The sequence below is a fragment of the Pelobates fuscus genome, chromosome 9 (genome assembly GCF_036172605.1).
Source record: "Pelobates fuscus isolate aPelFus1 chromosome 9, aPelFus1.pri, whole genome shotgun sequence".
NCBI classification, from domain to species: Eukaryota; Metazoa; Chordata; class Amphibia; order Anura; family Pelobatidae; genus Pelobates; species Pelobates fuscus.
In genome coordinates this window covers 160,180,767-160,199,012 of record NC_086325.1, presented here as the reverse complement: position 1 = coordinate 160,199,012, position 18,246 = coordinate 160,180,767, and the positions used below count along the sequence as shown (strand labels likewise).

At 42.8% G+C, this 18,246-nt stretch overlaps 1 protein-coding gene across 3 annotated transcripts in view; it reads right to left on the bottom strand.

The window, feature by feature from the left end:
- Positions 1-18,246, bottom strand: part of NACC2 (NACC family member 2) — a 123,318-nt gene that overhangs the window by 28,923 nt on the left and 76,149 nt on the right. For 2 of the 3 annotated variants that reach the window (XM_063432883.1, XM_063432885.1), the window contains exon 2: positions 13,480-14,405. In XM_063432883.1, coding sequence (XP_063288953.1) covers positions 13,480-14,344 — 865 coding nt within the window. In that variant the 5' untranslated portion in view covers positions 14,345-14,405. Of the gene's footprint in view, positions 1-13,479; positions 14,406-17,829; positions 17,911-18,246 lie in introns of those variants that run through there. The other variant, XM_063432886.1, reaches the window with a different exon arrangement.

The window sequence follows — 18,246 nt, the reverse complement described above, 5'->3', positions numbered from 1 at the left end:
GTTGGGAAACAGGGTCTCTTACCTGAGCCTCAGAGTGTATCGGTGTAGCCGTGGTGCGAGCCTGTTGTCGGGTGGTTACGGGGTGTGCCTCCTGGTACGGAGCCTGGGGAATAAAAGCGGAAGTCATTTGGCCCAAGTCATTCCCCAGCACAACATCTGCAGGTAAATTCTGCATCAGCCCCACTTCCACAGTTCCCTCTCCCACACCCCAATCCAAATGAACCTTGGCAGTAGGTAGCCGGTATACTGCTCCCCCTGCCACCCGTACTGCCACTGAGCCGCCAGTGTGGGTTGTGCCTGGTACCAAATGTGGCGCAACCAAAGTTAGAGTGGCTCCTGAATCCCGGAGCCCTTGTACCTCCTTCCCCTCCAGGGTGACCAGCTGCCGGTGATGTTGTCGGTTGTCGGTGGCCCTGACCGACATTACCTCATGCAGCACCCCAAGAGGCTCCTCAATTTGAGCACTCAGCAATTCTTGGGTGGCGGGGGCTACCTGGTAATGGTGCGCAGCAGCCCTGGGTGCCAAATTTTGTCGCACTTGATTCCAAGCTTGCCTGCTCCTGTTTTGGGTGCACTCTCGAGAAATGTGCCCCCACTGTTTGCATGTGTGACACTGAATGTTCGCCCGACCGTTGTATCGGGAGGGGGGTGGTGGAGTATTCAGTGCTGGCCGGTGCAGGGGTACGGTGGGGCTGGTAGGGATAAAATTATTGGGTGGTCCGGTAGTCCGAGGGAGAGTCTTATTTTGGGCACCGTGATGCCTCCGGGCATCAAAATGCTGATCCGCCAATTTAGCGGCTTCGGGTAGGGTGAGTGGTTTACGGTCTCTCACCCATTCTTGTGCTTCCGGGGACAAACCATTAAAAAACTGTTCCAGCAGCATTAACTGCCTCAACTCCTCCATGTTTGTAGCGTTGCTGGCCTGTATCCAGCCTAGTGATGCTTGGTCCAGCTTGTGCGCCCATTCTGCATGAGAGTCTTTCTCAGGCTTGCGCAAGCCCCGGAATTTCCGCCGGTACGCCTCTGGGGTAATAGCATACCTCTCTAAGATCGCCCTCTTTACCTTCGGGTAATCTTTGCTGTCCTCTCGGGGTACAGCACGGTAGGCTTCAGCTGCCCTACCGGATAATTTGCCTGCCAGCAGCGGCACCCATGTGGCGGGTTCCAAATCGTGCAAATCGCACAGCCGCTCAAAGTCCTGCAAATACCCATCAATTTCGTCCTTTTCTTCACAAAACGCTTTAAATGCGTGATGTGGGACTTTGGGCTTTACCTGTCCGTAGGTGGAGGCAGTAACAGACTCTGCCCTAGGCGGTGTTGCTGGTGTGCTGGTTGCCATCAGATAATCCTGTACATCCGATATCATCACGGTCATTATTTCCAGCGGTAATGGTTGTGGTAGGAACGCCAACCTGGTTCGTAGCTCTTTTTGGAATGGGGTCTCTTCCATGGCTGGTGGGGGTGTAGCGCTGCGGGCTTGGTCTCCCTCCATCAGTTCTGCGATCAGCACAGCCTTAGATTTGTTGCTGGCTATCTTACCCCTGGCTTCCAATAGTTCTTTTAAAGTCTGTCGTTTCAGTATGGTATAGTCAATCTCCATACGAATTGCCCTTGCTTTCCTTGTTCGGTAGTTCCAGTTTACACGAACGCTGCTTTTCGGCTGTAAGGTTCGTATCCCGTCGCTTGCCACCAATTGTAACGGAATGCAGTATATTAGTACACGATATCCGTTGGTATCTTCAGGAAATCCACAGTCAGAGCAGAAAGCAAGGCAATATCCCCAATCCTCCCAATAACCGGACGAAACACAGTTTGGGAGTCAACTAACTCGGTTTATTCACAGGCAGCGTATTTATGCAGTTCCCCATGCAAGGGGTTTCCATACAGATATTCCAGGGGATTTCTCCCAACATGCATTGTGACTTTCCCAACAGGCATCGCTGCACGAGAAGGATACTCCCACTAAAATGGACGATTAAGTGGATTATCCCCTCGTGCAGCAAAACCGACAATTGACATTAAAATACATAATTCCCGTAATATTCGGTACTTTAGAATAACCGAACGTTCGGTAGATAGCTGGGGTCGGGGCGCACACTTTGTGAGAATACCGCTCCGATCCCAGCTGAATTGACCGAACGCCGCACATAATACATTTAAACATCAAGGTGAGTTTAAAAGTACCGAATAAGTACGGGACACATAATGTACCGAACGCGGTACTCCCGAACGCTCTGGAAGTCCAGCGGTGTTCGGATCACTGAGTAGCCGTTTCCAGTTCCAGGCTCTCGACGACCGAACACCGCTGCAGAGACAAAGGATCCAAGATGGCCGACCGCCGCATGGTCGGTAGTGGATCGACGGCCACCTAGGAGAGCCCTTAATTACCGATTGCAACAATGTTGCAACCGGTTAATTGGTGCCACACGACCTGTGAATGTGTGGTCTACCTGGGGAGTCCACATTCGTACGGCGAACGGCCAGGATAGCCGTGTTTCGTCGTACGAATGCTTTGTATGCTGGCGGCATACGGCTGCCAGCATGCGAACGGTCACAATACAATACACATACAGTCAACGGAACACGTTATACATTCAGCCTATGGACAACCTGCAATGAATATAGTTCAGAAGTGGCTAGGTTTGCCACAAACATGGTTATCAGGAAAAATTAGCATGATTTTATGAAGCACAGGTCGTGTCAAACTAACCTAATTGCATTCTACGAAGACGTAAGTAGAAGCATAGATCAGAGTGTTGCAGTGGATGTGATCTATTTGGATTTTGCCAAGGCGTTTGATACAGTTCCACACAATAGATTAGTGTTCAAACTCAAAGAAATTGGTCTAGATGAATATTCTTGTTCTTGGGTAGAACATTGGCTTAAAAATAGAGTACAGAGAGGTGGCAAGTGGTGTCCCTCAGGGTTCAGTGTTTATACGTGATCTTAAAAAAAGCATTGAAAGTCATGTTTCAGTGTTTGCAGATGACACAAAACTCTGTAAAGTAATACAATGTGAGCAATATATTACTTTGCTGCAGAGGGATTTGGATAGACTGGGGGACTGGGCACTAAAATGGCAGATGAAATTTAATGTAGAAAAATGCAAAGTTATGCACTTCGGCGTAAAGAATGCACAAGCAGCGTATACCCTTAATGGAAGCGAATTAGGGATAACAACACATGAGAAGGACTTGGGAATTGTTATAGACAACAAACTATGCAACAATGTGCAATGTCAATCAGAAGTGGCTAAGGCCAGTAAGGTATTGTCATGCATATTCTCGGGATGAGAAGATAATTTTGCTTCTTTATAAATCACTGGTAAGACCACATATTAAATATGCTGTGCAATTTTGGGCACCTGTTCTAAAGAAGGATATTGTGGCACAAGAAAGAGTGCAGGGGCAGGCTACAAATGTAATAAAAGGAATGGAACATTTTAGCTATGAAGAAAGGTTAACAAATCTAAACTTCTTTAGTTTAGAAAAACTTCGCCACAGAGGGGATATGATAACATTATACAAATATATTCGGGGCCAATACAAACCAGTGTGGAAATCTCTTCATAAACAGGACTTTACATAGGACACAAGGTCGTGCGTTTAGACTGGAAGAAAGAAGATTTAGTCTAAAGCAAAGGAATTTTTTTTTTTTTTACAGTAAGAACAATAATGATATGGCATTCCCTGCCTGAATAAGTGTTTTTTTCCAGAGTCTGTACAGATGTTTAAACAGCAACTAGATGCATACTTGGAAGAACAGAATATTTAAAGATAATTTTTCAATGTAGGGTAATAGCTTCTTGATCCATTCTGCCATTCTGGGGTCAAGAGGGATTTTTTTTCCCACTAGTTTGTTGCAAAATTGGAAGTGCTTAAAACGTTTAGTTTTTTTTGCCTTATTTTGGATTAACTCCCCCTCTCATAATATTGTAAAGTGCTACGGAATCTGTTGGCGCTATATAAATGGCAATAATAAATAAATAAATAAACAGCAAAAAACAAACATGAGGAAGGCTGAACTTGATGGACACGTGTCTCTTTTCAGCCTATGTAACTAACTATGTAAGGAGACTGGATGTGACACAGAAAGAAGAGCAAGACAAGGGACGGTGGGTGTATTATCAGTCTTTAGGGTGGCCGGACTTGATGCTTTGCTAAAGAGGAAAAATGGCATCGAGAGGAGTCAAACAGTAGATAAGCCAGGCCAAGTAAGGGATACCAGAGAGGGGACAGTCAAAAACACAAACAATGAGAATAATAATAAAATACAAATAAAGAATGTATTATTGGGATCACAAGGACACCACAGGGTAATGTGTACAGGCTTGTGAGGGGTCTATATAGCTATAACCAGTGGTGGATTTAGCACCCAGAATGTACATATTAACATACGCCATAATGAGGCCGGTTTGGCTCCATCAGCAAAATGACGTCAGGTTGCACATGGCCACAGGTATCTTTACAGAGACAGGGAACGGGGGCTGGATGGGAAGGGGGCACAGGAAGTGGAGGGACAGGGAAAGGGGGCTGGATGGAAAGGGGACACAGGAAGGGGAGGGATAGGGAACAGGGACAGGAAGGGGAGGGACAGGGAACGGGGACTGGATGGAAAGGGGGCACAGGAAGGAGAGGGATGGGGACTGGATGGAAATGGGACACAGGAAGGGGAGGGACAAGGAACGAGGACTGGATGGAAAGGTGGCACAGGAAGGAGAGGGAACAGGGATTGGATGGAAAGGGGGCACAGAAAGGAGAGGGACGGGGACTGGATGGAAAGGGGGCACAGGAAGGGGTCAAAGGAAGGAAAGGGGGCTGGATGGAAAGGGGACACAGGAAGGAGAGGGACAGGGAAGGGCAGAAAAAGGGGACTGGATGGAAAGGGGACACAGGAAGGAGAGGGACAGGGAAGGGCAGAAAAGGGGGACTGGATGGAAAGGGGACACAGGAAGGAGAGGGACAGGGAAAGGGGGGACTGGATGAAAAGGGAGAGGGAATTGGCACATAAAGGAGAGGAACAGGGAAAGGGGTGCAGGAAGGAAAGGGACAGGGAAAGGGCACATGAAGGAAAGGGCAGATAAAAGGGACTGGATGGAAAGGTGCATATGAGGGAAAGGGACAGGTAAAGGGGGCTGAATCCTGGCTGGGGAAAACAAAAAAGGAAAATAACAGAGACGAAAGGTAAAACAAAGTGATGGATGAGGAAGGGAGAATACAATCAAACCATGTATATGGAGTGATTAGCAATGGAATTTTCCACCAGGGATGTGATGAGTAAGAGGAGCTATCAGACGACTAACACTTATGCTATTTCATACACACGATAACGCGGGAGGGAGGGGGAGAGACCGAGCAATGTTTCCCTTACTGGCTGGTAACTGTTTCTAGCTGGTAGAAGATGTTGGCATTTTACCAGGAAAGTTAGAAGCGACATGTTATGTAGAGATTTTATAGAAAGATAAGAGGGCCCAGGAAGAGATAAAACAAGCATGGCAGGAAAGAAATGAGAAAGCATCGGACGTCACCCCAGCTTGTCTGCACTGGCAATCAAAGAGTTAAAGCCCCCCCCCCCCTGCTCCCCAGCACAGACACAACTTACTAATAACAACAATTTATAGAACTTAGAACAAGAACAATGTATCTTATTTACACAGAAGAGAATTTTATCTTATTTACACAGACTGATTTCTAAACACACTTATTGTAGTTTAAAGACACATTACTGGGAGTATTATTGCTGTGGAGCTCTGTTATACACAGACACATTACTGGGAGTAATATTGCTGTGGAGCTCTGTTATACACTCAGACACATTACTGGGAGTATTATTGCTGTGGGGCTCTGTTATACACTAAGACACATTACTGGGAGTATTATTGCTGTGGAGCTCTGTTATATGCTCAGACACATTACTGGGAGTATTATTGCTGTGGAGCTCTGTTATACACTAAGACACATTACTGGGAGTATTATTGGTGTGGAGCTCTGTTATACACTCAGACACATTACTGGGAGTATTATTGCTGTGGAGCTCTGTTATACCCTCAGACACACCAACAATACGGAGCTCCTAGAAAAGAGGGCTATTAGGAGAGACAAGAGGGATTGAGGGATTTTGGCCCAAAATAGGGACTGTCCCTCCTATATTGGGACACTTGGGAGACAACATCCCCCTGGCTTCATGACATAGATATCCAAAGGGTTATCACCACCTTTTCTCAGACACACAACGATTAAACTTCCTCCAAAGTCTATTAGGGGGTGCTCAAAAGTAATGAAACATAACCAGCTGCATTCCACTGACACTCATAGGGTTACGGGCCACTCCGGATCCCACACAGATAGTGTACAGCATGTTAACCGGTCCGGTCTGCAAACCCAGGGCCATGCCAATGGCAGACAAGGACTTGACTAAAGCCGGTAGTGACCGACCAGCATGTAATCTTTGTTTATTAACCCACAAGGTGCCGGTGTTCAGGGTTTAGCCAAGTGGCATTTTGTGCACAAAGTTCAAACACAGAAACTCCAAGGACACAGCTTTTTGGAAACAATAAGCTTATTGTATCCTATAGAAAGCCAACCTTGGATCAGATCCAAAACTGGTAGCTGTCAGGTTTCTCGTATCGGTCAGCGATACGGCAAACAAGCCAGGACTCTGCCGTTGGAAGCAGTTGGGCAAACCAAACAGCAAGTCGTCAGACCCCACCAGGGGAACGCCAAATAAAGCTAAATTAATCTTCAATAAAGATATAGCCTGTTTTTTTTTTTTTTTATCTTGAATAAACAGCCTGACATGTTCCGTGTACAAGTACTTTGCCACAGACTCCCGCTCAGCCTATCTGCAAATAAAGAGAGGGAACAAGGGTTGACATGGCTCCCATAAAACAGTTCCAAGAACCTGCATTGGAGGGAAACTGAAACTACATTATCAAAAACTTCTTAAAGAACACATGACCAGAAAAATTTTTTTTTAAACCTACAACTCCTTGCCACCCTTTGCTCTCTTCATGATTTTAACCATTTTAGAAATATGGGCCTTAAGAATTCTTAGCTACCAGAATCGCTCTCTTTGGACAAAGCATGGTTATTCTGAAAAGAGTGAATTCTTGGGAAATCAAAGTAGATATTAAAGGACCACTCTAGTGCCAGGAAAACATACTCGTTTTCCTGGCACTAGAGTACCCTGAGGGTGCCCCCACCCTCAGGGACCCCCTCCCGCCGGGCTCTGGAGAGAGAAAGGGGTTAAACTTACCTCTTTTTCCAGCGCCGGGCGGGGAGCTTTCCTCCTCCTCTCCATCTTGATCGCGACGTCATCGGCTGAATGCGCATGCGCGGCAGGAGCCGCGCTCGCATTCAGCCGGTCGCATAGGAAAGCATTTACAATGCTTTCCTATGGACGCTTGCGTGCTCTCACTGTGATTTTCACAGTGAGAAGCACGCAAGCGCCTCTAGCGGCTGTCAATGAGACAGCCACTAGAGATTTGGAGGCTGGATTAACCCTCATTATAAACATAGCAGTTTCTCTGAAACTGCTATGTTTATAAAAAAAAGGGTTAATCCTAGAGGTACCTGGCACCCAGACCACTTCATTAAGCTGAAGTGGTCTGGGTGCCTAGAGTGGTCCTTTAAGTGAATTTCAACCATTAGTCTGTCATAGTCCAATCAGAGTTTTCAGTTTATTTTGAATTACCAACAATTCAGTCTTTACTGGATAACCCCGGCCAACTTGTCATCTGGCCTAGTAAACGTTTGTGCCTGATCTTGAGTAATATCGTTTATTTATACATCGTGCTTGCTAAATCTCAGGAAAACCCATTGAATAAGTCTTTGAGGATATAAACTCTGTCCTAGAGGCAAGACAGGAAAAGTGCCACCATTCAGTATGTAGGATCCATATGCTACATGGCAGAAATGGATTTCATTTTTTAACACTTGCCTTTATGATGTCTACCAATTCTGCAGGACTGCCGATCTGTACATCTACTACTGCAATGTTCTGGTAAAAAAAAAAAAAAAAATATTAAAAAAAAAGTTTCCTGACATTGCCCCTAAACTTCACTTAATCTTTATCAGTCTCTCCATTTTTTTTTTTTTAAATACAATTTTTCTACAGAGAACCTACCCTTTTTATTTCAATATGATGGCAATGTGATGAAACAGACAGAATGGGATCTCTAGCGGATTTAAGAATCCAAGAGAAACTTTGTTGCCCCCTCTTCATGTTCTATATCTTGCCAGCTGGGCGAGATTACTCCGTGCATCATGTGCGGTAGAACTAGCTACATCTTCAATACATTAGTGTCTAATCCAGTGTTTCTCACCCTAGTCTTGCAGGACACATCAACAGTTTAGGACTGAGGCATCTTCCAAGTCTTTGATGAAAGTTGAGCTCTTGGTGTGCCTTGAGGACCAAGTCAGGGACCACTCGCCTAGACTGACCCTGTCCAGAATTTCACACATATTTGTAATATTTTGTCCCATAAATATCCCTACAAGATGATGAATTTCAACAAGACACACACAGTGAGTTTTGAATACTTATTGATCAATCCACTGATACAAGGTCAATGAATAAGGACAATGTATCTTCATGCAGATTATTTCAGATATCCTTAAAGGGATGTTGGATCAAAATGCCATAAGACAACAACACACCATATTAAAAGATCTTTGGATATTTCAATCTTCATTGCACACATTTCAAGTTTGCAATGTCCTATTTATGTACACGCACCAGATGGATTTGAAATCACTTAACTCAAGACTTGGCATACCCTGGGAACACAACAGCCATGTTTAATACGTGTCCGAGTTGGTCTAGCTAATACCCAAGCTTTTTGAAGAATTATATAGGAAATGCTAAGCACGTTACATACTGCATCCCTGAAAAACCACGTTCTGTCCCAGCTATGTCCGCCTGGATCCTAAATTCTACAAATATTTTTCAACCAGAGAAATCAATTTCTTAAGTTTATCTTGAAAGCCTCCTTATATTACATTGCAGTATGCAAGAGATTTGATAATTTATTCATTAACGTACTTTTTTTCTAAAACAAAAATTGTATGGCCTATACATACAGAGGCTTATTCACTAAACAGGGGGTTGTGGACAACATACAAGTGAATTGCAAATGTAACCACAAAATAGCTGAGCTGATATTCTCAAAACTATGCTTCTAGGCTCTGCTATTTAGCACTAAAATGTCAAATACCTGTGTAAACTCTCCTTAAATAAACAACAAACGAATATGCTCGATCATCAAAAAGGTTGATTACCACAAGTTTCATTTTCTTAAAGGGACAATCTGCACCACAACACGTTGATATAGTGGTTGGTGTATACACACACACACACACACACACACACTATATGGACAAAATATTGGGGCACACCTCTTAAATATTGAATTCAGGTGTTTCAACCAGACCCATTGCCAGCGTATAAAATCAGGCATCTAGCCATGCAGTCTGCATTTACAAAGGTGTGCCCAGTGCACAACGCAACATCCATAAAGACATGGTTGGATGAGTTTGGTGTGGAAGACTGTCCCTCACAAAGCCCTGACCTCAACCCAATCAAGCACCTCTGGGATGAACTGGAACAGAGATTGGGAGCCAGGTCTTCTTGTCCGACATCAGCACCTGACCTCACAAATCCTCTACTGGATAAGTGGGCAAAAATGACCACAGAAACACTCCAAAATGTTGTGAAAAGCCTTCCCAGAGAGTGGAAGCGGTTATAGCTGAAATATCTGTGTATTTAGAATGGGATGTTATAAAAGTCCCTGTTGGTGTTATGGTCAAGTGTCCCAATACTTTTATTGAAATGAGCCGGAATACTCAACAAAACACTTGGATCCCATGGGGGTTACACAAGAGAATAGCCGTTTTATTTGACACGAATAACATTAAGAAACCAAAACCATCGCTTAATTTAACTGCAAAGGTTGATGTAGGAATGGAGACAGGGAAGATGATCTGTATAAATACTAATCTAAGACAATACAGCATGTACTCTGTGCCTGGGAAATCTTACCGATAAATATTGAAATTGGTTTAAAAATATCCTTATTTTAATCTTATCCATGATTGGAAAAACAGCCCACAACATATATACACATAGCTCTATACATACGGCTTATAAAATCAACACATAATGAGTTAACGTGTACACACGGCTTATTAAACCACTGTATAATGGGTTAATGCGTACACACGGCTTATTAAACCACTGTATAATGGGTTAATGCGTACACACGGCTTATTAAACCACTGTATAATGGGTTAATGCGTACACACGGCTTAATAAACCACTGTATAATGGGTTAATGTGTACACACGGCTCAATAAACCACTGTATAATGGGTTAATGCGTACACACGGCTTATTAAACCACTGTATAATGGGTTAATGCGTACACACGGCTTAATAAACCACTATATAATGGGTTAATGCGTACACACGGCTTAATAAACCACTGTATAATGGGTTAATGCGTACACACGGCTCAATAAACCACTGTATAATGGGTTAATGCGTACACACGGCTCAATAAACCACTGTATAATGGGTTAATGCGTACACACGGCTTATTAAACCACTGTATAATGGGTTAATGCGTACACACGGCTTATTAAACCACTGTATAATGGGTTAATGCGTACACACGGCTTATTAAACCACTGTATAATGGGTTAATGCGTACACACGGCTTATTAAACCACTGTATAATGGGTTAATGCGTACACACGGCTTATTAAACCACTGTATAATGGGTTAATGCGTACACACGGCTTATTAAACCACTGTATAATGGGTTAATGCGTACACACGGCTCAATAAACCACTGTATAATGGGTTAATGCGTACACACGGCTCAATAAACCACTGTATAATGGGTTAATGCGTACACACGGCTTATTAAACCACTGTATAATGGGTTAATGCGTACACACGACTTATTAACCCACTGTATAATGGGTTAATGCATACACACTGCTTATTATATATGGTATAATGGGTTAATGCGTACACACGGCTTATTAAACCACTGTATATTGGGTTAATGCGTACACACGGCTTATTAAACCACTGTATAATGGGTTAATGCGTACACACGGCTTAATAAACCACTGTATAATGGGTTAATGCGTACACACGGCTCAATAAACCACTGTATAATGGGTTAATGCGTACACACGGCTTATTAAACCACTGTATAATGGGTTAATGCATACACACGGCTTATTAAACCACTGTATAATGGGTTAATGCATACACACTGCTTATTAAACCACTGTATAATGGGTTAATGCATACACACGGCTTAATAAACCACTGTATAATGGGTTAATGCATACACACGGCTTATTAAACCACTGTATAATGGGTTAATGCGTACACACGGCTTAATAAACCACTGTATAATGGGTTAATGCGTACACACGGCTTATTAAACCACTGTATAATGGGTTAATGTGTACACACGGCTTATTAAACCACTGTATAATGGGTTAATGCGTACACACAGCTTATTACACCACTGTATAATGGGTTAATGCGTACACACGGCTTATTACACCACTGTATAATGGGTTAATGTGTACACACGGCTTATTAAACCACTGTATAATGGGTTAATGCGTACACACGGCTTATTAAATATGGTATAATGGGTTAAAGTGTACACACGGCTTATTAACCACTTAAGGACACAACTTTTGAAATAAAATCGAATATTTCCGTCATGTGTCCTTAAGGGGTTAAACCACGTTATAATGGGTTAATGCGTACACCCGGCTTATTAAATATAGTGTAAAGGGTTAATGCATACACACGGCTTATTAAACCAATGTATAACGGGTTAAAGTGTACACACGGCTTATAAAATCAACACATAATGGGTTAATGCGTACACACGGCTTATTAAACCAATGTATAACAGGTTAAAGTGTACACACGGCTTATAAAATCAACACATAATGGGTTAATGCATACACATGGATTATTAAATACGGTATAATGGATTATGCGTACACATGGTTTATTATATGCGGTATATTGGGTTAATATGTACACATGGCATATTAAATGCGGTATATTGGGTTAATATGTACACATTTCATATTAAATGCGGTATATTGGGTTAATGTGTACGCACAACATTAAATATAGTATAATAGGTTAAAGTGTACACACAGCTTATTAAATTACTGCATAAGGTGTTAAAAACGTAACGCATAGCTGATTAAATACAGTATTATGGGTAAACGTGTGACATGGCTTAAATCACTGTATTTTGGCCTAACGGGTGACATGATGCAATGAAAAATATGAACAAAAACATGAAATTTTAGCTACAAATGATTTGGGGGTTAATTTACGGAGGAAGAAATTGTGGCGATTTGCAATGGGCATTGTAGAATAGAGCCCAAAGTAGCAGAACATATTAGGCTTGGTATTAAAGGTTTACTCTGAACACTATAACCACTTCAGTGATTTGAAGTGGTCATGGTGTGTGGAGTCTGTATGTGCAGTGTTCCGTTCTGACGCCAGAGGTATAACACCACCCCCTGCAGCGCCATTAGTCAGTCTGGAACAGGAGTTGTAAGTGGCCAGTATTAATTCTGTGCAGGTTTGGCACCGGTTATCAGCACGCACAGCGTGCAGGTGACAGACAACCAATAAAAGCATGCTCCGCCCCACCCCTCGTGTGCTACCCATATCCTCCCCTCAGCCCAGCAGAATTGTATCCAAGTTCTGCCTATTGCAGGCCTCCCAACCATACAGATTTAGTCATTACAGTCCTGATTTCAGGATTTCGCTGTCCTGACTTTGTTCACAGGTGTCCTGCTTTTGCTGACCCAAGGGAACTGTCCCCAAAATGTGTAGCCCAAGCAAATCATTAGACGTGCTTGCACCATGCTCAGGGCACTAGGACCCTGCAGAGAGCGCTGAAACACTGCTCTCTGCATTACCCGCCATCAGTGGGCGGGCCTGGATGATTGACAGGTAGCCTGCCGTTCATTCACATCAGGTTGACCAGCCAATACTCTTGCCAGACCCGCCCTGTTTCCTGGTGGGCCTGCTTTCTCCGGGTGGCGCTAGTAATGAGATTCACATTAATGGCAGCCCCCATTATACCCCACCTACCAGCATCCGATGTTGGGGGCAAGCTATAACAGATATTCGCATAATTTTTGACATTCAGAATTTAGCTAATAAGCCACTAAGAGTTTTATTTAATAAACAGGGAATAGTGGAAAACTGACCAGAAAATACAGATTTTAGGCCAAAAAACTTCAGTTGGATATTTGTACAGTTTGGTCTAACATTTGCAGTTCTCTTGTCAGTTGTACAGAGTTCCCAGTTTAATTTCCAAAATCTCTGTAAACTCAGCATGCACTATGCCCCAGGCAAGAGCTTCAATAAGCGCTTCACATAGCTATATTTGAAATCCCAAAGTAGGGTTGGGTACCTGAATAACCCCCTGTAGACTTGATATACATCTGTCCATAATGGTCTTCTACCATTGTGTCATACGCTTCATCATCTTCCTCATCCTCTTCATTGTGGTATGAAGTAGGGCTGTCAGTGGTGGGGATACTGCTTGCACCGGGGCTTGTCCGCTCCCCCTGAGTGTACGGAACTTGTTGAACATTGGGGAAGAGGGCGGCCAAACTAGACATTCCGTAGTAGGGTACACGGGACAGTTTTGGTGGAACCGGGGTGGACATGGACCCTCCTGTGCTGTCTCTATTGTGAGCATCCACCGACCTCTTGATCTGCACGTTGGGGACGGCTACTGGCTGTAGCTCCAGACTCTCGTTTTTCACCCGGGTTAAAAGAGGTATGGGCATAGCAGGGGACATGACGCAGGGCACCGAAGCAGCCTGGGTCTGGTTGCAGGGACTTTGTGGCTCAGAACTGGTATCTTCGATCATGGTAGTCTGAGAATCACAATGCGGCGAGCTCACTTTGAACATCAGGTCTGTACCTCTCTCTACGATGTGCTGGATTTGAAGGAATCCTGCCGTGTACATGACCACGAGCTGTTCGCTCGCCGCCATGGTCAGTTTTCCAGTGTAACAAAATGAAAGGATTTGCTGAAAACATGCTGGGGGGACAGTGGATGGCAGCTCAAAGGCGCTTTTGCTGTTCCCGCTAAATAAATCTCTGAAGTACAAACTACTGGCGGCCAGGACTGCGCGGTGAGCCTTGAAGGCTTGCCCCTTCACCAGTATGGATACATCACAGTAAAGTCCCATGAGCCTTTGCTCATTCAGGCATCCCAGCACGGTGTTCCCAAAATTGGGAATTTCTATGTGTAGCATTTGTGACATGACTGGGAAATTCTTGCAGGTTCTTTAGACATTCAACAAAGATCTCTTCGGCAGTTCACATCTGTAAAAAGAGAGAGATGCATCTTTAAATTAAAATACACGGGGCAAATCATGGGTTCATTAAAATGCTTCTTTGTTAGATGACTCAAGGCTGAATAACGTATTTATATTTTACAATGGAGGGATGTATGGATAACAGTAGACCTAGTGTGACCAGCCGTTAGTTTTACAGAGGTGAAACTACAGCTCCCAGGAAACTTTGCCAGCCATAGCATGAAAGGGTGAAGGTTTTACCCAGCAGCTCTGCCTGTAGTAGACAATCACAATCTTTTCTCCCAGCCAGAAATTAGCAGAAAGTCCACAATACTCAATGTAATAAGAACCGGGGAGACTTTTTAATCTCAGCTATTCTGGCCAAAAATATGCAATTTCTTTGTCACATCTCCAAAATTCCCATTTAAAAACTAAACCTCATAGATCGGGCTGTCCCAGCTGGCCCATTTGAAATGAGACGGAAATTCCATGCCGATTTTAATTTTTCTTTAAGACTATTTCCATTGGACGGCTGCTTCAGGTGTTTATAACCTTTGTACATCACGGTTAAACTTTACTGCCTCCACTGGAAGGCTATTCCAGGTATCTACTACCCATTCTATGTCATTGCTAGCCTTTACATCTTCCACTGGAAGGCTACTCCGGGTATCTACAACTCTTCCTTCTTACTCAGCCTTTTGATTTTCACAGCAAGGTATGTTCAAGGTACCCATGTCACAGAGGTGCAGGTGATACTAGCTCTATATAAATAACTATAACCGTGTAGTTTGTTAGATTATATCTCAGAGAATCACTGTCCAACATTGAAATTTCGATCCTATTTTATTTTCAACATCCCATGCCAGCACGGACTCCTCCAATTCTCCATGGTTTTCAAATTAATATGGAATCTGCTCTATATGAACATCCCACATTAAATTAAACTCAAAGACCATGCATTTAAAACAATATCGTGCTAAGAGTTATAAAAGTGAAGAGAAACTGCAATAAATCATTGTAGAATTTATACCCTAAACAGTTTGTGATGGCTTAGAAACAAAACTGCAAAAAATAGACTAAAATAGCCGAGCTCGGAAAAAGCGAGGAATTGGAGAATTCTTCAGATTCAGCTACTTAGGACTTCATTTTGTAACTCTGCTTTTAGATCATCAAAAACCCCATATGTCTCGTTCTCATGTCTCGAACATGCAATATGTCAAGGATTTGAAGATTATATTAGCACTCATCAATTCAGCATTGAATCACCCTTACTCACGACCAAAGAATGGGAAGAGAGAGTACTATGGAACATTGTGAAACAAGGCTGGTATTAATCTGATTACAAACACGGGGTGAGAGACAACAGGATGCCACCTCTGTACCACTTAACCCTTGGATTTCCCAAATAGATCCTTAGGCCAATATAATCAACTTGGGGGTGGGGGGTGGAAACATTGTCCAGTGCACCTCCACCCCCCACCCCCCACCCCATTTAGGCCTAGAACCTCTCATTGCTTTCCTTGGGTTCATAATTCCCAGTTTAGCAAAAAAGACCCTCTGAGTGACAGTGAGTGAATAACTGACAACAAAATTAGTCTAAAAAAAGCTGATTTGGGTAAAAGCTCACTTATGATCTCCTGCCCACACTATTTATATAAATAAATCTCTGGATGTTTGACTTTGAGGTTATCATCACACGTCTGGGATTACAAAGTTGATTTAGATTGGAATCATGTGTCTGAGATCCCGTCTCCAGATCGTAGACGTAGATGTTTTCATACTTCGGACTTATCAGTAGGGGTTTCATGGACTTTTTTTAAAAACTAAAGAAATAAAGGTGTAGATCCACTTAAAACTTCAAAAAGAAATGTCGTACTGCAGACCAGCATTAAGAAGAAAATAAATGTTTTCAGGCCGGTAAGGTGGTCAAAATGTCCAAACCAATAATAAAACAACAAAAAAGAGCAAGGGTAAGACAAAGATTTCCTCTCCAAATGTTATGCCCAGTCCTGAAGAAGGCATTTCAGAGGAAACGTTGGCAAATCCATCCATTGTAAGATTTCTGCAGTTCCAGAATTATCTGCCCATTCCTTTCCATCGCCATTTAGCTTCTCTGCATGTGGTTTGGTGTACTAACCTGGGCCATCACGGGTACCTACCGAAAGCCACTGACTATCCCACCAAAAAAAAATAATTCCTGATAACTTCTAATTTATAAAAATTATCAGAGGAAGAACCTTACTTTGGCTATGTTCAGGGTATGAAAACACAGAAAGAGACCCGACTTAAACATTCTACATTGGGCCTGGTCCTAACTTGCAACAAATTGCTCAAATGTTGGATTTTCTTTAAAAATAAAAAAATGCTCCCTTTTAGAGTTTTAAAGGTGGGGTGATATTGCATGTCTAAGCAAGTAGAGAAACCATCATTCTAATTAGAAAGTTAAAAAACAAACAATACTAATTATCCCTTTTCTGGGAGTTAATGGGTTACAAATGTTTTTTTAAAAAGGTACTACTTAGAGATAACAAGGAGAGCCTGGATTAACAGCAAAATGTTGTAATGTTTTGGTGCCCCAGTGGTTGACAGAGGGTTAAATTATCTTGATCCGTCTTTCAATCCATGCTTTGGCTGTTTACAGTAAACACAGACTGATATCTTAATGAGGTCTTTAATGTGATGATTTTACAAGAGCACTTTAATTGGCACTTGAGGTATACTAAAAAAAACAAAAAAAAAAAAACTGGATAACTTCAGATAATAAAAATATGAGCAATATATCACAGCTTATCTTCTTTTATTGAAGAAAAAACAGGTCCCAGTAAACGGACATCTTTTGTGAAACTGGACGACCCAAAGCTCTTATAACCCCCCCTCGACCCCCAACAAAAAAATGAAAAATAATTTGCCAATTACCCTGTGCCCGATCATGTGTTAAATTATCTTGGCAGACACCCGAACACATGAACAGATTGGCGAATACCATGAGACATACCCACCAGCAGTACTGGATATACCCTCACAAAACACTGAGGAAAAGAAAAACCCCAAATAAACATTTGGGGATTAAAGATCTCCCTAAATGTTCTTACCCCCTCAACTCAGAACACATTCTACATTGTTTTGGGGTGTTTTTAACCCAGACATGTTGGGATTTTAGAGATCACTGTTTACAGAATTGCATAGACTACAAAAAAAAAACTTTTGATTTATGAACTCAACATTTTTCTCATCGACCAAAAAAGAGCAGCCTTTAACTCCTTCGTTGAAAGCCTGGTCATCGAAGTACTGGCACTCCTGGAATGAAAGACTTAAATTGGGAAACAGCATTAACCCTATCAGTACCATAAGAGGTGAACATGATTTGCTCACCCTTTGAGTGCTATAGGGGGTTAAAAAGTGGCAAGAAGGGGGGCAATACAAAGTCAGAGAAAGATCTGAATTTTACTCACATGAATCCGACTTTATTGCCAATGATCCCTCCTGAATCTTTCAGATTGAAAAAGGAGAATTCAAACTATCAGCATTGAGGTTGTCCGGCCAAATAGATTGCAGAAAAAACTGGAATCACCCAAAAATAAGATTTCCCAAAAAACTGATTCTAACTGTGCAACGGGGGCATAACGTCCGTAATGTGGCCAGTGACCCGACTCATAGAATTCATCTGAAAGAAATATCTCAAGCTTGCCAGGACGGACGACAAGAGCCAACCTCACTTGCGTGGAATCTGTCGATTTATGTGGCACACTGCTGCTGTTTGAGATGATCTGAATGGGTATTACAGCTTACAGAACATGCTGCAATGCGAACGGTGCATTCTAAATTTTTAATACCCGCTGGGAGGGGTAAATGAGCACCTCTGTACTTCT